Consider the following 14,417-nt stretch of genomic DNA (forward strand, 5'->3'; position numbering starts at 1 on the left):
CTTTCCCACCTCCGATGGGACGGGGTGAGGCCCAAACCCTGGCCCTCGCGCTCTGGGCTGGGCTCAGGCAGGCCTGGCTTGAGCAGCCGGGCCTGGCCAGGCTGTGGCACCGGTAATTGCCATTTACATCTTAGAGACCGGGCGCCGGCGCAGGGAAGCGGCACGGGGAAGCGGTTCGGCCGGCTCGGCGGGATTTATTTCAATGAAGGAACTCCAGCGGGCCGTGGCAGAGGCGGCGGCGTTCCCGGCGGCCGAAGGGCGGCGGCGGGCGAGGGCCGGGGCTCTCCCTCCTCAGACGGACCAGGCCGTGCGCCTAAACCCTGCGGCTGGGGAACGGGCGTCTGCCTTACTGCGCGCGGCACCACCGCGGCCCCGGGAATGCCCTTCCCGCCTCCGCCGCGGCGCTGCTGAACGCGTGCTCCAAAGGGAGCCAAGATTAGGTTCTAAACAGGGATTTCCCTCACTGCTAAACCCCATTTCCTTGCATCTATGTTGTCCACTTAACTGCTGGAGCGGAGTTAAGCGCCGGCTCGGCAACTCCAGCCGACGCTAAGGGGTCCCGAGCCGCTCGCCCGCGGGGGGGGACCCTGGCCGGGGGTGGCCCCACGAGAAACCCGGTGGCCCAGGAGCTGTGTAAGCTGCGCAGCCCCAAGCTTGCGCTTAGGCAGGTTAAAAAATAAGAAGCCCAAGTGATGGGATTTCTGAATGCTGGTGCTCAGCTGCGGCGGCAGGCTGGGCTCCCGCAGGAAAAGCCCGGTTTAAAATAACATCCCTCGAAAACAATGTTTCCTCCAAGTTCTTAGTGGAAACAATGAACCATCTGGGTATGCCTAGAAGCTGTTTCCTAAAATAAAATCATTGTCTAGCGGTGCCTAAAAAAAGAAAAATAAACCCAAAACCCAACACGAACCCCAAACCCACCAGAAAACCGTACCAAAGTCTCTCTTCATCTCAGTAACCTCAACAAACAGAAATTAAGTCCGAGCTTGCAGGTGGCGGACCCGAACAGCAATTGCTGGTGCTCCGCGAGCGCGCGGTGAGACCCGCGGGCAGAAACCGCCCCCTCACCCATTCGCCCCACGATTTCCTCGCATTCTTGCTCCGAACGCGCCGCGAACACCAGGCAGTCGAAGGCGCTCCCGTCCGGGCTCTCCGGGGAAGCGCTAAAAATGGACACGCGTACGCTCGCCGGCAGAGAGCGCGGCTCCGAAAGCCCAGCCCGGCCTTGCAACCGCAGCAGAGACCCCGCGGCGGGTCCCGGCCGCGCTCGCTCATTTTCCAGGCCCCGCGCCCCCTCCCCGGCCCGCGGGCGGCACTTACGCCACGCAGAAGGCGAACACGCTGCTGCCGCCCACGCGGCGTCCGACGCAGGAGATGGCGGGGTAGGGGCAGCGGCACAGGAGCTGCGCCGGGGACAGGACGGGGACGGCGTCGGGGCTGCAGCCGGGCCCCTCGGCCCTGTTCCCGGTCTAAACCAGCGCCGCGACCCCGCCAGCCTCGGGAGCCACCGGTTTTCCCGTAACCGCCCTCCCCCGGCCCTCGGGCGTCGCTCGCTCACCTTGGAAGAAGTCTTCTCCCGTGCGAGGACCTCTGCTTCCTTCACATCAAATAAAACCTCCTGCGTGGGGAGGGAGGGGAAGAGCCCCGATCACCACAGCGCCCGAGCTCTGTTTCTAACAAGGCACTCACCAGACAGAGATTAGTCCACAGCGGAGGTGACAAAGTGCAGTCAAGCACAGCTTTTTCAAGGAGTTTTTCTCTGTGCTGCCCTTTTTTGTCACCACCCCCTGCTCTCGCACCGGAGTCGCTTCACAACCAGCCCCCAAAGGCTCAAGCAACAGCGACCGAGCCCTAAAGCACCCCTGGAGCCAGGCTCAGCCTCCCCCCGTTGGCTGTTGCAATTTTTTTTTCTCCTTAATGCACTTTCCTATCCCGGCTGCAGAGATGCTTCTACCCAGAAAGAAACCCCACAGGGCTGGGGGGTGTCAAGTACTCAGCCAAGCGAACCTGGAGCCGGCAGGAAAAAAAAAATATCCCTGGGCAGAGACCGTATTTCCCTGCCGTGTTCTCCCCGAGCCCTTCCCGGGATGCCCCCCGCCGCCTCGCTCACCCGCGCGGCCGAGGGCCTCTCCAGCACGGCGGGGATGGCCCGGTCCAGCACCTCTTTGCCACCATACTGAAAGGGAGAGGGAAGGAGGGAAATAACGCACGGGCACGGGAAAAGCAACCCAGAACGGACAATTTACCCCGAGGCATGGCTCCGGCCCATCGCCTCACCTTCCCAACGCAGGTCCGGCCCAGGTACCGCAGGTTGTAGAGCAGCCTGGGGAGAAAAGGGCTCGGGGGCATCAGAGCACGGACCCCGCGCCTCCTCCTGCTCCTCTTCGCAGGGGAAGATGCTCGCAGCCCCCACTGCCCCCAGGCCACGGGGAGGCTTCAGAGGCCCTGAGCGGAGACCGGGGACAGTGCGGGCACGGGGCTGCGGCGATGCCGGGACCCCCAGCCTGGGGGCTCCCCGTGGTGCCGGACCTACCTGCCCCCCTGCAGCCCCCGCGGCTCCCCCTCGCCCCCGTGCCGGGGGCCGCGCTGGAGCTGGAAGCGGGGCTCCTTCTCCTTCAGGACCTTCAGGTAGGGCAGCAGCGGCTCGTAGACCCCGCCGTCGTGCCAGCGCCACCGCAGCAGGCGGAAGCGGAGCGGTTCTCCCTTCAGCTTCTGCAGCATGGCCCCGGCCTGGAGGGAGCAGGGGGAAGCAGAGGGGAGGACGGGGGGCAGGAGAGGGGGGGATGCGCCAGCCTCCGTGCCCACCCACCTGCCCGCTGTAGGCGTTTCTCAGCGAGCAGCCGTTGATCTCGTCGAGGATGTCGCCGGCCAGCACCACCTCGTCCACCTCCGCCTGGCTCTCGGGGAGCACCTCGGTGACAAAGACTCGGCCGTCCACGTACCTGGGGGTGCGGCCGAGCCCCGGCTCAGCCCCGGGGACCCAGCCCGGCTCCCCCAGCCCTTTCGTACCATCAGCGATGCTTCACCGATAACGCGGAGGCAGGGAAAAGCCACCCCGTGGACAGCAGATACCAGCGAGGCTGAGCCGATGGGGAGAAAAGCACCCGCGACAGCCCCGATGCTCTCAGCGGGGTGTTTATCTCCCCCTTTTGGGGGGTTTTGAGTGCCAGGGTGTCCAGATCCCGCTGGAGAGCGGAGAGGAGGACCCAGGGCTCCTACCTGAGCACCATCCCCAGCGCTCGGCATGGGACCGTCTCGTAAGTGATGGACACCTGGAAGAGAGTGGCCGGTGACAGTGGCCCTGGCAACGGCCACAGGACACCCAAGGAGCGTCACCAGGGTGAGGAGGAGGATGGGGACCCCTTGCCCTGGGTCATTTCTGGCACTGGTGCCAAACCAGGGCTACAGGAGCCCGGGCAGAGGTCGGTCCCCAGTGCCGCAGGCTGGGCTGGGGCCAGCAGTGCCTGCTTGTCCCTGTCCTCTCCCGGGATTTGGCTGTGCCCAGGCCCGGGCGGGACAAACCTGCAGGGTGGCTGGGATGGCAAAGCAGCGGGAGAACCCTTAACTCAGCCATGAGCCCTCCTCCCTCGCCCCACGCGTCCCCACGCAGGCGGGGGAGCGCTGCCGCCCCTCCCCAGGGCCGCCGCCGTTTGCGGCAGCACTTAGTGTCACATCGCATTAGTCAGGGACCCGAAACGCGGCCAGTTCGGCCGGGAGCACTCGCTGTTAGAAATGCCCAAAAGCCAGCGGGATCCCAGCCTCTGCAGCAGCGCCGCAGCTCGGCACACGCCGTAACCAGCCCCAAAGCCGCCTCGAGCTTTTTTGGGGATTCTTTTGGGTTAAAAAGGCAGGAGAGGAATGCTCTTCATTTTTAAAAGACACCAAGGCATCCCCACTGTTCTCAATACATGCACCGATATTTCACTGAGCAAAACCAAGAGCGAAACCAACTGACTCGTCACCTGTGCCAGCCCAGGGAAATGGGGATTTTCTGGCAAGAAATCAGGGAAGGGAGCATGGGAAAACTTGATTTATGTCAGCAATTTAGGCCTGGGTACTACTCTTGCTTGCTTTTACTCCCAGGAATGCTGGGATCTGCTCCTGGTGACAGCGCAGGCACCCGGCAGGATCCCACCTCGGTGGCAGGGGCGGCTCTGCTGCTACTGGTGACCCTCAGCCAATTCGCCCGCGGCTGCGGCCGGGCGGAGAGCCGCGTGGCCGTCCCTCCCCGCCACATCATTCCTTAGCTCCCTCGGTTGACTTTTCAGCGAGGGCCAAGTGGCGGAAGCACGGCTCCGGGGAAAGACGAGCTCTTACCGGCAGCAGCCAGCTTTCGTCCAAGAAGCTGCAGTTCTGCAAAGGAGCGTCAGCGCCATGGGTCCCGGCGAGGAAGCGGCCGGGGCCCCGCGCCGGCAGCCGTGTGCCGGCCACCACCCCGCCGGTTCGTCACCGTACCTGCAGGTCCAGGGAGAAATCCACCTCTGTCACCACCAGCAGCAGCGAGAGGAAAGGCTCTGCAGAGGGACGGGGATGGAGAGGCAGCGTCACCGCCGGGTTCCCGGCAGCCACAGCTGCGTGGGGACACGGCAGAGGTCCGAATAAAGCCGTTTTCAGTGTAACTAATGAGCCCTGGGGAGCGAGGCCCTGGGAGCGTCCCAGCACCGGCACCCAGGCTGCCGCTGGAGGCTCGTCCCAGGCCCCCGCTGCCAGCACGGGGAGAGCAGCGCTGCAGCTCGACGTCCGATTTCCCCAAATTCAGAGCAAGGCTCGCAGCAAATGCTGCTGACGAGCAACTTTCCGTTTCTCCACCTAAATGCAAAGCAAAGCTGCCCAGGCTCTCCTGCACGAGCCTTGCAATTACGCTGACGGAGATCTGCAATCTGCTCATGCACCAGCAGCACGGGTGATTTATAAGCCATCTAGGTACAGGTTAACACGGGGTTATTTATCATAATCAGAAGATTAAAGGCTTTCAGCCTGGCCTGGCCCCCCAGGGAGCATGGCTGCGGGCGGAGCGGTGCAGCCTGTCAAGGCACCGCAGCCGTTCACCGCACCGACCCCCCGTGGCACCGCAGCCCGGGCCCAGCCGCCACGGGCTCCCCTCGAAGCCGGACGGCTGGGCCCGCTTCAACCAGCATCCTTGGCACAAAGAAACAACACGGGAGACACCTGAGAAGCAGTTTTCCTATCCCATGACACTAAAACCAACCTTAAATGGATTCAAATCGCGTTGAAATATTTACACCTCTTTTCCCATCACTGCAGCAGCACATTTAGATTTAACCGCTAAGTTTGGCTTAGACAAAAAAAATCACAGTGGACTATTTTCCTCCCCTGCCCCAGCGGCACGGTGCCGTAACGCCTGCGACAGTCGCCCCGGGACAGGCTGCGTCCCGCCTCGGAGGGGCCGCCGCCTTACCCAGGAGGCCTTCGTTGCCGAGGATGGAGCTCGCCGGATCGTAAAACTGAAACGCAGAGCAATGCCACCATCGCACGGCCGCCTCGCCGCCCGCCGCCCGCGGGTAGCGGCTCCCCGCGCGGTGCCGCACCTCCAGGAGCCGGGGGGTCCGCGCCAGCTGCCGCACGGCCGCCGCCAGCACCTTCCCCTGCAGAGCCACGCGCAGAAAGTACCGCCCGCGGCCCTGCGCCGTCCGCGCCTTCTCGCAGCTGCCGGCTTGCTGGATGCTGATGGAGAGAGGGGTCGGCCTGCTCGGGGAGAGGGGAAGCAGCTTGGGGCTTGTCGCGAACGAGCGGTGAGTAACCAGTGATTAGTTACTACCCAATTCTTGGGATTCTCTCCTTACTGTGAACAAACCCTGAGCTGCTGCTCAATACATGTAAGCCTTGGCCATAAACCGTTGACCAAGTCTGAGGCTGGGACTGGATCCAGCCGCACCCAGGCTCCTCGCTGAGGAGTTTAGAAAGCCAGGGCTCCATTCCGCACGTCGTGATTCAAGGGGGGGCCCCCTTTGCCCCCTCGTATCCCCTTCTATCGCAATCTTCCCCCCCCATGTATTCCATTCGTTTAATAAGCGACAGAGTGAACCTTGCCATCGAACTCTTAAATCATCCTTTTATGAATTTCTATTAAAATCATTATTTGCAAATATCTGTGGCTGCGATTATTTAAGCGACCTAACCGCTCATTCGCCACAGGGCTGAAACTTCGGCGGCGTGTGGGAGCACCCTCCCTGCGCCCGGGGCCTTCGGGACGAGCCCGTCGCGACAGATGCTGCCACGGCTCAGGTTTTCACCGGGGCCGCTCACCTGCCGTCGTCCCCTGCGGGAAGCTGCTCCAGCCAGTGCCAGTAATCCCGTCTCCTGAAGCCCCAGGCCGGCTCTGCGGGAGAAAGGGAGCGCGAGGCCCCTCGCCGCGGGCACTGGGCCGCTGCCACCCCCGGCCCGGGCGCGCAGGACCACTCACGCCGCAGCCCCCGGCGCAGGATGCTCTCCAGCAGCTGGCAGAAGGAGGCGAGGTGCGGCGAGGCGTCCGTGCAGGGCCGCTCGCCCTCCCGCAGCCGCAGCACCCCGCCTGCGGTGGGGGGACCATCAGCACCCATGGGTGCCCCGGCTGGGGGGGGGGGGGGGGGGGGGCGGTGTGTCCCATGGGTGCCATGGGAACGGCTCCCTGTGCAGCCCCGGGGTGGGTCGCTGGTGCTGCGGGAGGGGCCCCGCACCCCGGCAGGATGCGACCCCTCCGGCTGCCCCAGCCAGAAATTCAGGAGAACTTCCTCAAGGCCAAGGCCAAGGCCAGGTGCGGCGGCGCGGACGCCCGGCCCGGCAGCGGGGCTGGGCTGGGCTGGGCTGGGCTGGGCTGGGCTGGGCTGGGCTGGGCTGGGCTGGGCTGGGCTGGGCTGGGGCCGGGGCCCCCCCGCCGCCACCCGGCCCGGCCAAACCGGTGCAGCGAGGAGCCGGGCGGGGGGCGAGGGCTGCCGGCCCTGGGGGGGCCCCGCTCACCTTTAAGGGCGCTCAGCAGCGGCTCCTTCCCGGCCATGGGCTCGGCCCCCGCCGGGGCGGGACCCGGACCCGGACCCGGACGCGGGAGCGGCCCCGCCCCGGCCCGGGGGGGGGGGGGGCCCGGCTCACAGCCGCCCGCCGCTGCCCGCGGGCCGCGGACCGAGCGACATCGCTGTCGGGGCAGCGGCGTATCCATACCCCCCCCCCCCCCCCCCAGTGCAGCCGTGGCACCGCGGCGTGCGGATCCGTATCTGCGTGCACCTGTGCCTGGATAAAAAGCATAGACAGCCCCGGGCACATGCAGGCGTAACACGGGCAGTGGCACCTCTATACGTATACATCCCTATATATATAAAAGACATACACGGCAGGTGTATCGGCATAAAACGCGTATGTATATATGCGTATATAGGTATATATGCGGTGCGTACACGTACACGTGTGTCTGTCCATAGATACGGACAAGGGATGGGGGACAGGGACGGACAGGGACAGGGACAGGGACAGGGACAGGACCCCGGGCCGGGCACCGCCACGGGCGGCCATAGGCCCTAGGGAAGGGGCTGCGGGGGCCGCGGGTTCGAGCCCGGCCGGGGGCGGAGCGGGCGCGGAGGCGGTGCGGGTGCGGGGCCGGGGGCGGAGCGGAGCGGAGCGGTGCGGCCATGGCGGAGCCGGAGGCGGAGGCGGTGGCGGGGCCCGGCTCGGCCCCGCTGCTGGCGGCCGCCCGCCGGGCGCACCGAGCGGCTTTCGGGGGGGCGGCGGTGCTGGCGGCGTGGGCCCCCGGCCGGGTCAACCTCATCGGCGAGCACACCGACTACAACGGCGGCTTCGTGCTGCCCATGGTAAGGGCCGTGCTCCGCCGCCCCGGCTCCGGCCGCCCTCGGGGCCGCCCTTCCGCGTCCCCCTGCAGCCTCCGGGGGTCCCCGGCCGCCGCCTTTTCCCCCGGGATCCCTCGCCCGGGATCCCCGCCGCAGCTCGGAGCAGGACCCGGGGCACCGGGGGCGGCACCGGCTCCGAACTCAGTGCGGGGGGACGCGATTCCCCCTCCCCGACCGCCTGGGGTGCTGAAGCCTCTTCAACCCCGGCAAACAATTTTCCGCTCCCGGAGAGCGGCGGTTGGGCGCGGAGGGGTTCGAAGCCGTTGGGGCTTCCTGCAACTCCTTCGGCTCGGCGGGGAGGCCCCCGCTCCGTCCTAAATCAAACCTACAGCTCATCGTTTTGAGGCCGAGGAGCGTGGGAGCAGGTCGGCTGCGTTCGCCCGCAGGCAAGAAACCTTCCCGGAGCCTCGCACGGCCGCGCCGGGGGTTGCTGCTCCCCCGGAGCCCGGCGGCCAGCACCCCGGCACTGAGCCGGGGCGGTCGGTCACAACACTTTGGTGCTAAGACTGACCCTGTGTGGCATTAAATAGCCAGAAAGTTTAATGCTGTGATGAGCCGGAGCGTGCGGTGGGGGCTGGCAGCTCCGCGCGGGCAGAGTTAAGGGTAACGCGTGGTGGGTGCTGCCAGCTGTGGGTGGAAGCGGCCGCAGTCCCCTGCCAGCAGTGGGGATGCTGCAAGGGGTGCCGCGGGGTCTGAGCCCACCTCCCCCCCCAGGCCCTGCAGCTGGGGACGGTGCTGGTGGGGTCCCCCACACAGGACGGGACCATCTCCATCCTCACCACCTCGGTGGAGGCGGACGAGCCCCACAGCGTGCAGTTCCCGGCCCCCCGCCAAGGCAGCCCTCTGTGCCCGGGGCAGCCTCGCTGGGCCAACTACATCAAGGGCGTCATCCAGCACTACCGGGGTAAGGCCCAGGCTGCCGGGCGGCATAGAGCTGCCCTCGCGCGGGGCCGGTGCTCGGCGCCCGGCTTTTGGTGTGCTCCAGGGGCTCTTCCAGTGCCGGTACAATCCTGGGGCAGAGACGCTTTCAGCTCCAAAGGTCACGCTGCCTTTTAAATGGGATGTCGGGCAGGGGCTCCTCTCCCTCAGTTCCCCGCCAGCTGTGGGGCACGGCCCCCCGCCTCCTTTCTCTTCCTGCAGGTGGTCCCGTGCCGGGCTTCAGCGCGGTGGTCGCCAGTGACATCCCCCTGGGCGGGGGCCTCTCCAGCTCGGCCGCTCTGGAGGTGGCTGCCTACACCTTCCTCCAGCAGCTCTGCCCTGGTAAGGCAGCAGCCGCTCCTGGCCCCGGCGCCTCCGTTCCCGGGTGGGTGCCGGGGTGAGGGGGGTGCCCTCAGCAAGATCCCGCAGCCCCCGGGGAAACGCCGCTGTGGGGTGGGTCACAGCCCCCCGCCGCAGCCGGAGCTGGCACCGCTGTGGCTGCGGGGCTCCTCCGGCTCACCCAGCCTGACCTGCCCATGCCTCTAAAGCCCACGGCCCAGCGCGGGGGGAAGGAGAGGGTGTTCCCTTGGGAGCATCTTCTCCCCACCCTCATATCCCCAAAAATGGAGAGATCTGAGACACCAGTGTCAAATTATCGCATCCAGCTGGACCTGGGGACCCGTGCTGGCACAGATGCCGTGCACTGGTGCGGGAGCAAACGCCTGCAGCTGATGCTTTAGCAAAATCCCGGTCCATGGGAAAGCAACCCTTTACCTTCACGTTTGCTCCTCCTGCTCCAGGGCAAGGGGCGAAGGTCCCAGAGCTGCTAACCTCCATCTCTCTGCTCTGGCACAGATGACGGTGATTTGGTAGCCAAGGCGCTGGCGTGCCAGAAAGCGGAGCACACGTTTGCTGGCATGCCCTGCGGGATCATGGACCAGTTCATATCCGTGATGGGCAAGGAAGGCCACGCACTGCTCATTGACTGCAGGTCAGGGCCGAGCGCCGAGCTCGCTGCGCCGTGCCCACCTCCTCGGGCGGGGGGGCCGAGCTGGTCCTGTGGCCATGACATAAATGCAGGAGTGCAGGGAAGGGTTAACCCCTGAACTCAGCCCAAAATGTCATCCTGGGGCTGGGCTTCCCTGCATTTTAATTCCTGTGTCTTGATTCCTCCTCCCGCATCCTTTCTGCTACTTGCCTGGGCTCTTTCCCGCAAAGTCGTCGGGGTCTATTATGGGACTAATAATTGGGAGGGAGTGAAATGCTCGAGTGAAACCCTAAGCCACTTGGACTTTGCCTCTGCGGAGGCAGGAGCTGCCTGCCGCGTGGCCTCACCCGGGGGGCCGAGGGCTGGAGCGGGCGGGGGGACAGGCACATGGCCCCCACTGAGCTCTCGCTGCAGGTCCCTGGAGACTGTCCTCGTCCCGCTGACCGATGCCAGCTTGGCCGTCCTCATCACCAACTCCAACGTGCGGCACACGCTGACGGGCAGCGAGTACCCCACGCGCCGGCGGCAGTGCGAGGAGGCGGCAGCGGCGCTCGGCAAGGCCAGCCTGCGAGATGCCACCATGGCCGAGCTGGAAGGTGGGGACGGTCCCTCCCTTGGCTCTGGCTGCTCCTCGGGGCAGCGGGAGCTCAGTGCCCCATGGCGTGGGCTGAGACCGTGGGGCAGCACCTGGGACGGGTGGGTGCACGCACCGGGATGGGAGCGTGCCGCAAGTAGAGAAGCTCTGGCATGGGATGGTTGCAGGATGCGGCCGTGCTCGTCCCCAGCAGCATCCCGCAGACCTGAGCGGCTCTGCTGCAGGGGCATGCGTGTCTCCGCAGCGGCCAGGAGCAGGCTGGGCGAGGAGGTGTACCGGCGGGCCAGGCATGTCATCGGCGAGATAGCGCGGACAGCCCAGGCAGCGCGAGCACTGCAGGACAGGGACTACGAGATGTTTGGGAGGCTGATGGTGGAGAGTCACAAGTCCCTCAGGTGAGGATGCGCCCACCCTGGGGCAGGGCAGGCTGCGCCGGGTCCTCCTGGGTCCCCTTGCCCGTGGGCCCCGCAGCGGGGGCAGCCAGAGCCGTGTCCTGCCCCGTGTCTCTCGTGGCTCAGCCTGCCGGGGAGTTTTAGGAAAAGCCCCACAGGCCTCTGTGCCGGGGGTGCTGGGACGAGGTCAGGTACGTTACAGACGCGCGCCGCTTACGGCAGCGCCCAGCGGGTCCCAGTGCTCGCGGTCTCACTCATGTATACGTGCGCTTAAGGCGGCGTGCTGGTTTGGGCTGGGATAGGGTTAGTTTTCCTCACAGCAGCTAGCGTGGGGCTATGGTTTGGATTTGTGCTGGAAAGTGTTGATAACACGGGGATGGTTTCCTTACTGCGGAGCAGCGCTCGCACAGAGTCCAGGCCTTTTCTGCCTCTCCCCCACCCCGCAGCGAGCGGGGGGCACAAGGGGCTGGGAGGGGACACGGCCGGCACAGCTGCCCCCAGGGCTGTCCCACACCGCATGGCGCCACGCTCAGCACACAGAGCGGGGGGAGAAGGAGGAAGGGGGGACGTTGGGAGCGATGGTGTTTGTCTCCCCAAGTCACCGTTCCGCGTGCTGGAGCCCTGCTTCCCTGGGGCTGGCTGAGCACCCGCCGGCCGAGGGGAAGTACTGAATGAATTCCTCCTTTTGCTCGGCTTGCGTGCGCAGCAAAGAGCTGTCTTTATCTCAGCCCACGAGTTTCTCACTTTTACCCTTCCGATCCTCTCCCCCATCCCACCGGGGAGGGGAGGGCGAGCGAGCGGCTCTGTGGTGTTGAGCTGCCTGGGGGGTTAAACCCCAACAGTCTTTTTGGTGCCCAACGTGGGGCACGAAGGGCTGAGATAACATGCTCTGGGCAGATCTGTCGTTAAAACAAATTTGTTATAAGCAGTCATTATATTAGTTTAGTAGTCGCTGGTCACAATGTTGATTTATTTGCTCTCAAAGTTGTTGTATTTGTTCTCAGAGTTGTGCTACGTAACACCTTACTTGCCGTATATGCTGCTTAGCAGTATTTACGTGCTGTTTCTCACCTCTGGGAGCTGGATTAAGGTTATTGCTTTGCTGTACTGTGTAAGACTGGTTTATGGTATGATAAAATTATTGGTCACGACACCAGTCTGGTATTTGTACTCAGCATTGCCATCACCTCTGTACTTCGGGAGCCATCTGTCGGAAACTATTAATAATTACACTTATTACTTTTTCTCCTCGGAGAGCCAGCCGACGGGGGGACACCTTCCTCCATCTTTCCCTGCCCCTTCAGGGATCCGCGGCATCCTGCATTGCTGCCGGTCGCTACGGCAATGGATGCACAAAGCAGCGTGGTTCAGCTGCTCGTGGTGCAGGGGCTATGGCCAGGGTGCAGGACAGGGCTGACCATGGGTCTCCTCCCTCCAGGGACGACTACGAAGTGAGCTGCCCGGAGCTGGACGAGCTGGTAGCGGCAGCCCTGGAGGTTGATGGCGTTTACGGCAGCAGGATGACTGGGGGAGGCTTCGGAGGCTGCACGGTGACGCTGCTGGAGGCTGGGGCTGCAGAGAGAGCGCAGCACCACATCCAGGTGCGTGGCAGAAGAGTGCCAGGGGCTTGACTTAAAGATCCCAAGGAAACGCTCGGGGCATGGCCCGGGGACGCTGCTGAAGCTGCGCTCCGGGGTTGGTGTAGCCCATCCAGGGCTGCGCAGGGGTAGCCCCAAGGCTGCTGAGCTCTCGCAGGCAGTTCAGCACCGTGCTGGTCGCAGAGCACTGCCCAAGGACCTTACTGCCTTGAGAAAGTGCGTGAAAAGGTGCCGGGTGAGCTTCAGGAAGGCTAAATCTATCTATCTAGGGAAAAGTAATCCAAGCCAAGCTTAGGCAATGCTGAGCTTAATGCCGGCGGTTACAGCCCGGGAAGGATCTCAGTGCCATCATCAACGTTCTCTAAATCAGCAGCTCGGCGTGCACTGGTAGCTGAAAATGCCAGCAAAATGGGATGTCAGGGAACCGGGGCTGTGAATGAGGCAGAGCCTCGTTTTGCTGCTGTATGAGATCGTGGTGCGCCCTGTAAATAGCCGGGGTGGGTTAAAGAAGGTGTCTGAAACGAGGAGAGACCGAAAGGGCTGTGCCTCTGCTGTCTGATGAGAAGCTGGGAGAGGGGGAACGTGACCAGGAGTTACAAAACAGCGAAGGGCGTAGCTAGGGTGAGTGTGGAACTGACCCTCAAATCCTCCAAAATAAGAACCAGTGACCACCAGATGAGTTAGGAGAAAAACAGAGCCGAGGAAGCACTGCGCAGAGCTGGCGGCAGGTTTCTGCTGCCACCAGAGGCCGTGGAGGTCGGCAGCATCGGCGGGGTGAAAAAAAGGGGTTGGAAAAAGTCAGAGAGCAGTCGATCAGGGGCTGCTGAAGGGTCAGCTTGGGGGCGTGCTGATGGCCCCCCGCTGTAGATGGGCCAGGGGACCCCAGGCAGTGGCCAGGACAGCATAGTGTCCCCAAAGAGCATCTCGCCTGGCTGCTGTTGGAGCGGCGGCTGGGCCAGACGCACGCTGGGCTGACGGGCAGGGCCTTTCCCCCCGGCTCTGGCATCCCCCAGCCCGGCCTCTTGCCGCGGCGTGGTACGGCCCCGGCGCGCCAGCGCGTACTGCTCCTCTTGTCTCCTAGGAGAAATACAGCGGCACGGCCACCTTCTACCTCACCAAACCCTCCGGAGGGGCAGCGGTGCTGCCCCTGTAGAGGAGCGACCACCTCGCCTGGGCTGGGATCACCCCCTCCGAGAGGCAGCTGCTTTCCTCGCTTCGCAAGGGATTCGATGTGTCCGTCTGCACCGTTTGCCTAATAAATGCAAAACATTTGCACAGTCGTTCTGTGCCCACCTGAGCCGAGCTCTGATGCCAAAGTCACCGGGGACCTTTCCTCAGAGGAGACTGGTTTAACTCCAGTTCACACTGGTGTAACGAGCCATTACCGGGGCCGTGGGGTCCAGTAGTGCCTCTGGAGCTGCAGTCGCAGGAGGGGATGGTGGTGGCGGAGCAGCAGGCGCTGATGCTTGGGTATCTGCTTCTGGCACATGTCCTGCTGCTGCTGCAGATGCGGGTATTGGGGGGATGATTTTTAAAAAAAAATTTTTTTTTAAAGAGAAGGAAGGAGGCAGACTGTAGAGAAAACATTTATTGAGTGCAAGAGGAAGCCAGCTGATCAAAGACCCGCTGTCAGAGCGGGCTGCCGGGTCCGTGCTGGAAAGGCCGAATCGCCCCCAGCCCCAAGGACCAGCCGAGAATTACGAAGTGACGCTGTTCTGGTGCGAGGCATCGGCTGGGCGCGCAGCCGCCTTGCGCGTGGGGACGGCCTGGCGCCCGGGAGAGCGGCAGCTGGCGGGCTGTGCTCTTCCCTGGGATTGCAGGATAGTCTTTGGTTAAAATGCTTGGAAGTGGGGCTCCGTTTTTAGGCAGTTTTCAGCGTTTTACCCTGGACCGCAAAGCACAGGGAAAGGGTTATGGAGTCCTTGTGCAGGAGGAGGCACAGCTGGAGAGCAAACCCCAACCGCAAAGGTGAGACGGGAGCTGGGAGGCGGGCAGGCTAACGCCACTGGTACTTGCTCAGGAAAAATAAGTGCTTCTTGAAGGCACGGTAAGACCACAGGGCTGATGAAGTATCTCGACCCAAGTTCAAAA

The 14,417-nt window shown here is 64.1% G+C and overlaps 2 protein-coding genes across 4 annotated transcripts; one reads left to right on the forward strand and one right to left on the reverse strand.

Annotated features, from left to right (window-relative positions):
- Nucleotides 1-23: 23 nt before the first annotated feature.
- On the reverse strand, nucleotides 24-7,012 carry LOC309597284 (uncharacterized protein). 3 transcript variants are annotated; one of them, XM_082326542.1, is made up of 16 exons: nucleotides 6,958-7,012; nucleotides 6,425-6,532; nucleotides 6,268-6,340; nucleotides 5,550-5,706; nucleotides 5,420-5,465; nucleotides 4,456-4,514; nucleotides 4,318-4,353; nucleotides 3,220-3,272; nucleotides 2,810-2,942; nucleotides 2,534-2,730; nucleotides 2,278-2,323; nucleotides 2,111-2,176; nucleotides 1,559-1,618; nucleotides 1,321-1,403; nucleotides 1,069-1,163; nucleotides 24-326 (listed from the first exon to the last, which is right to left on the reverse strand). In XM_082326542.1, the coding sequence occupies exons 1-16, from the start codon at nucleotides 6,992-6,994 to the stop codon at nucleotides 292-294; spliced, it is 1,284 nt and encodes a 427-aa protein (XP_082182668.1). In that variant the 5' UTR covers nucleotides 6,995-7,012; the 3' UTR covers nucleotides 24-291. The 3 variants fall into 3 exon arrangements, with proteins under 3 accessions (XP_082182668.1, XP_082182667.1, XP_082182669.1); XM_082326541.1 differs by having other exon boundaries at nucleotides 1,321-1,618; XM_082326543.1 differs by lacking the exon at nucleotides 1,069-1,163 and having other exon boundaries at nucleotides 276-326.
- A 607-nt stretch (nucleotides 7,013-7,619) lies between these two features.
- On the forward strand, nucleotides 7,620-13,601 carry GALK1 (galactokinase 1; the record flags this gene model as incomplete). Its single annotated transcript, XM_082326531.1, has 8 exons — nucleotides 7,620-7,799; nucleotides 8,550-8,739; nucleotides 8,976-9,095; nucleotides 9,609-9,744; nucleotides 10,156-10,337; nucleotides 10,581-10,731; nucleotides 12,167-12,329; nucleotides 13,408-13,601. The coding sequence occupies 8 exons, from the start codon at nucleotides 7,620-7,622 to the stop codon at nucleotides 13,477-13,479; spliced, it is 1,194 nt and encodes a 397-aa protein (XP_082182657.1). The 3' UTR covers nucleotides 13,480-13,601.
- Between the last annotated feature and the right edge of the window lie 816 nt (nucleotides 13,602-14,417).

Source organism: Platalea leucorodia (assembly GCF_965183815.1).
Source record: "Platalea leucorodia genome assembly, chromosome: 14".
NCBI lineage: Eukaryota > Metazoa > Chordata > Aves > Pelecaniformes > Threskiornithidae > Platalea > Platalea leucorodia.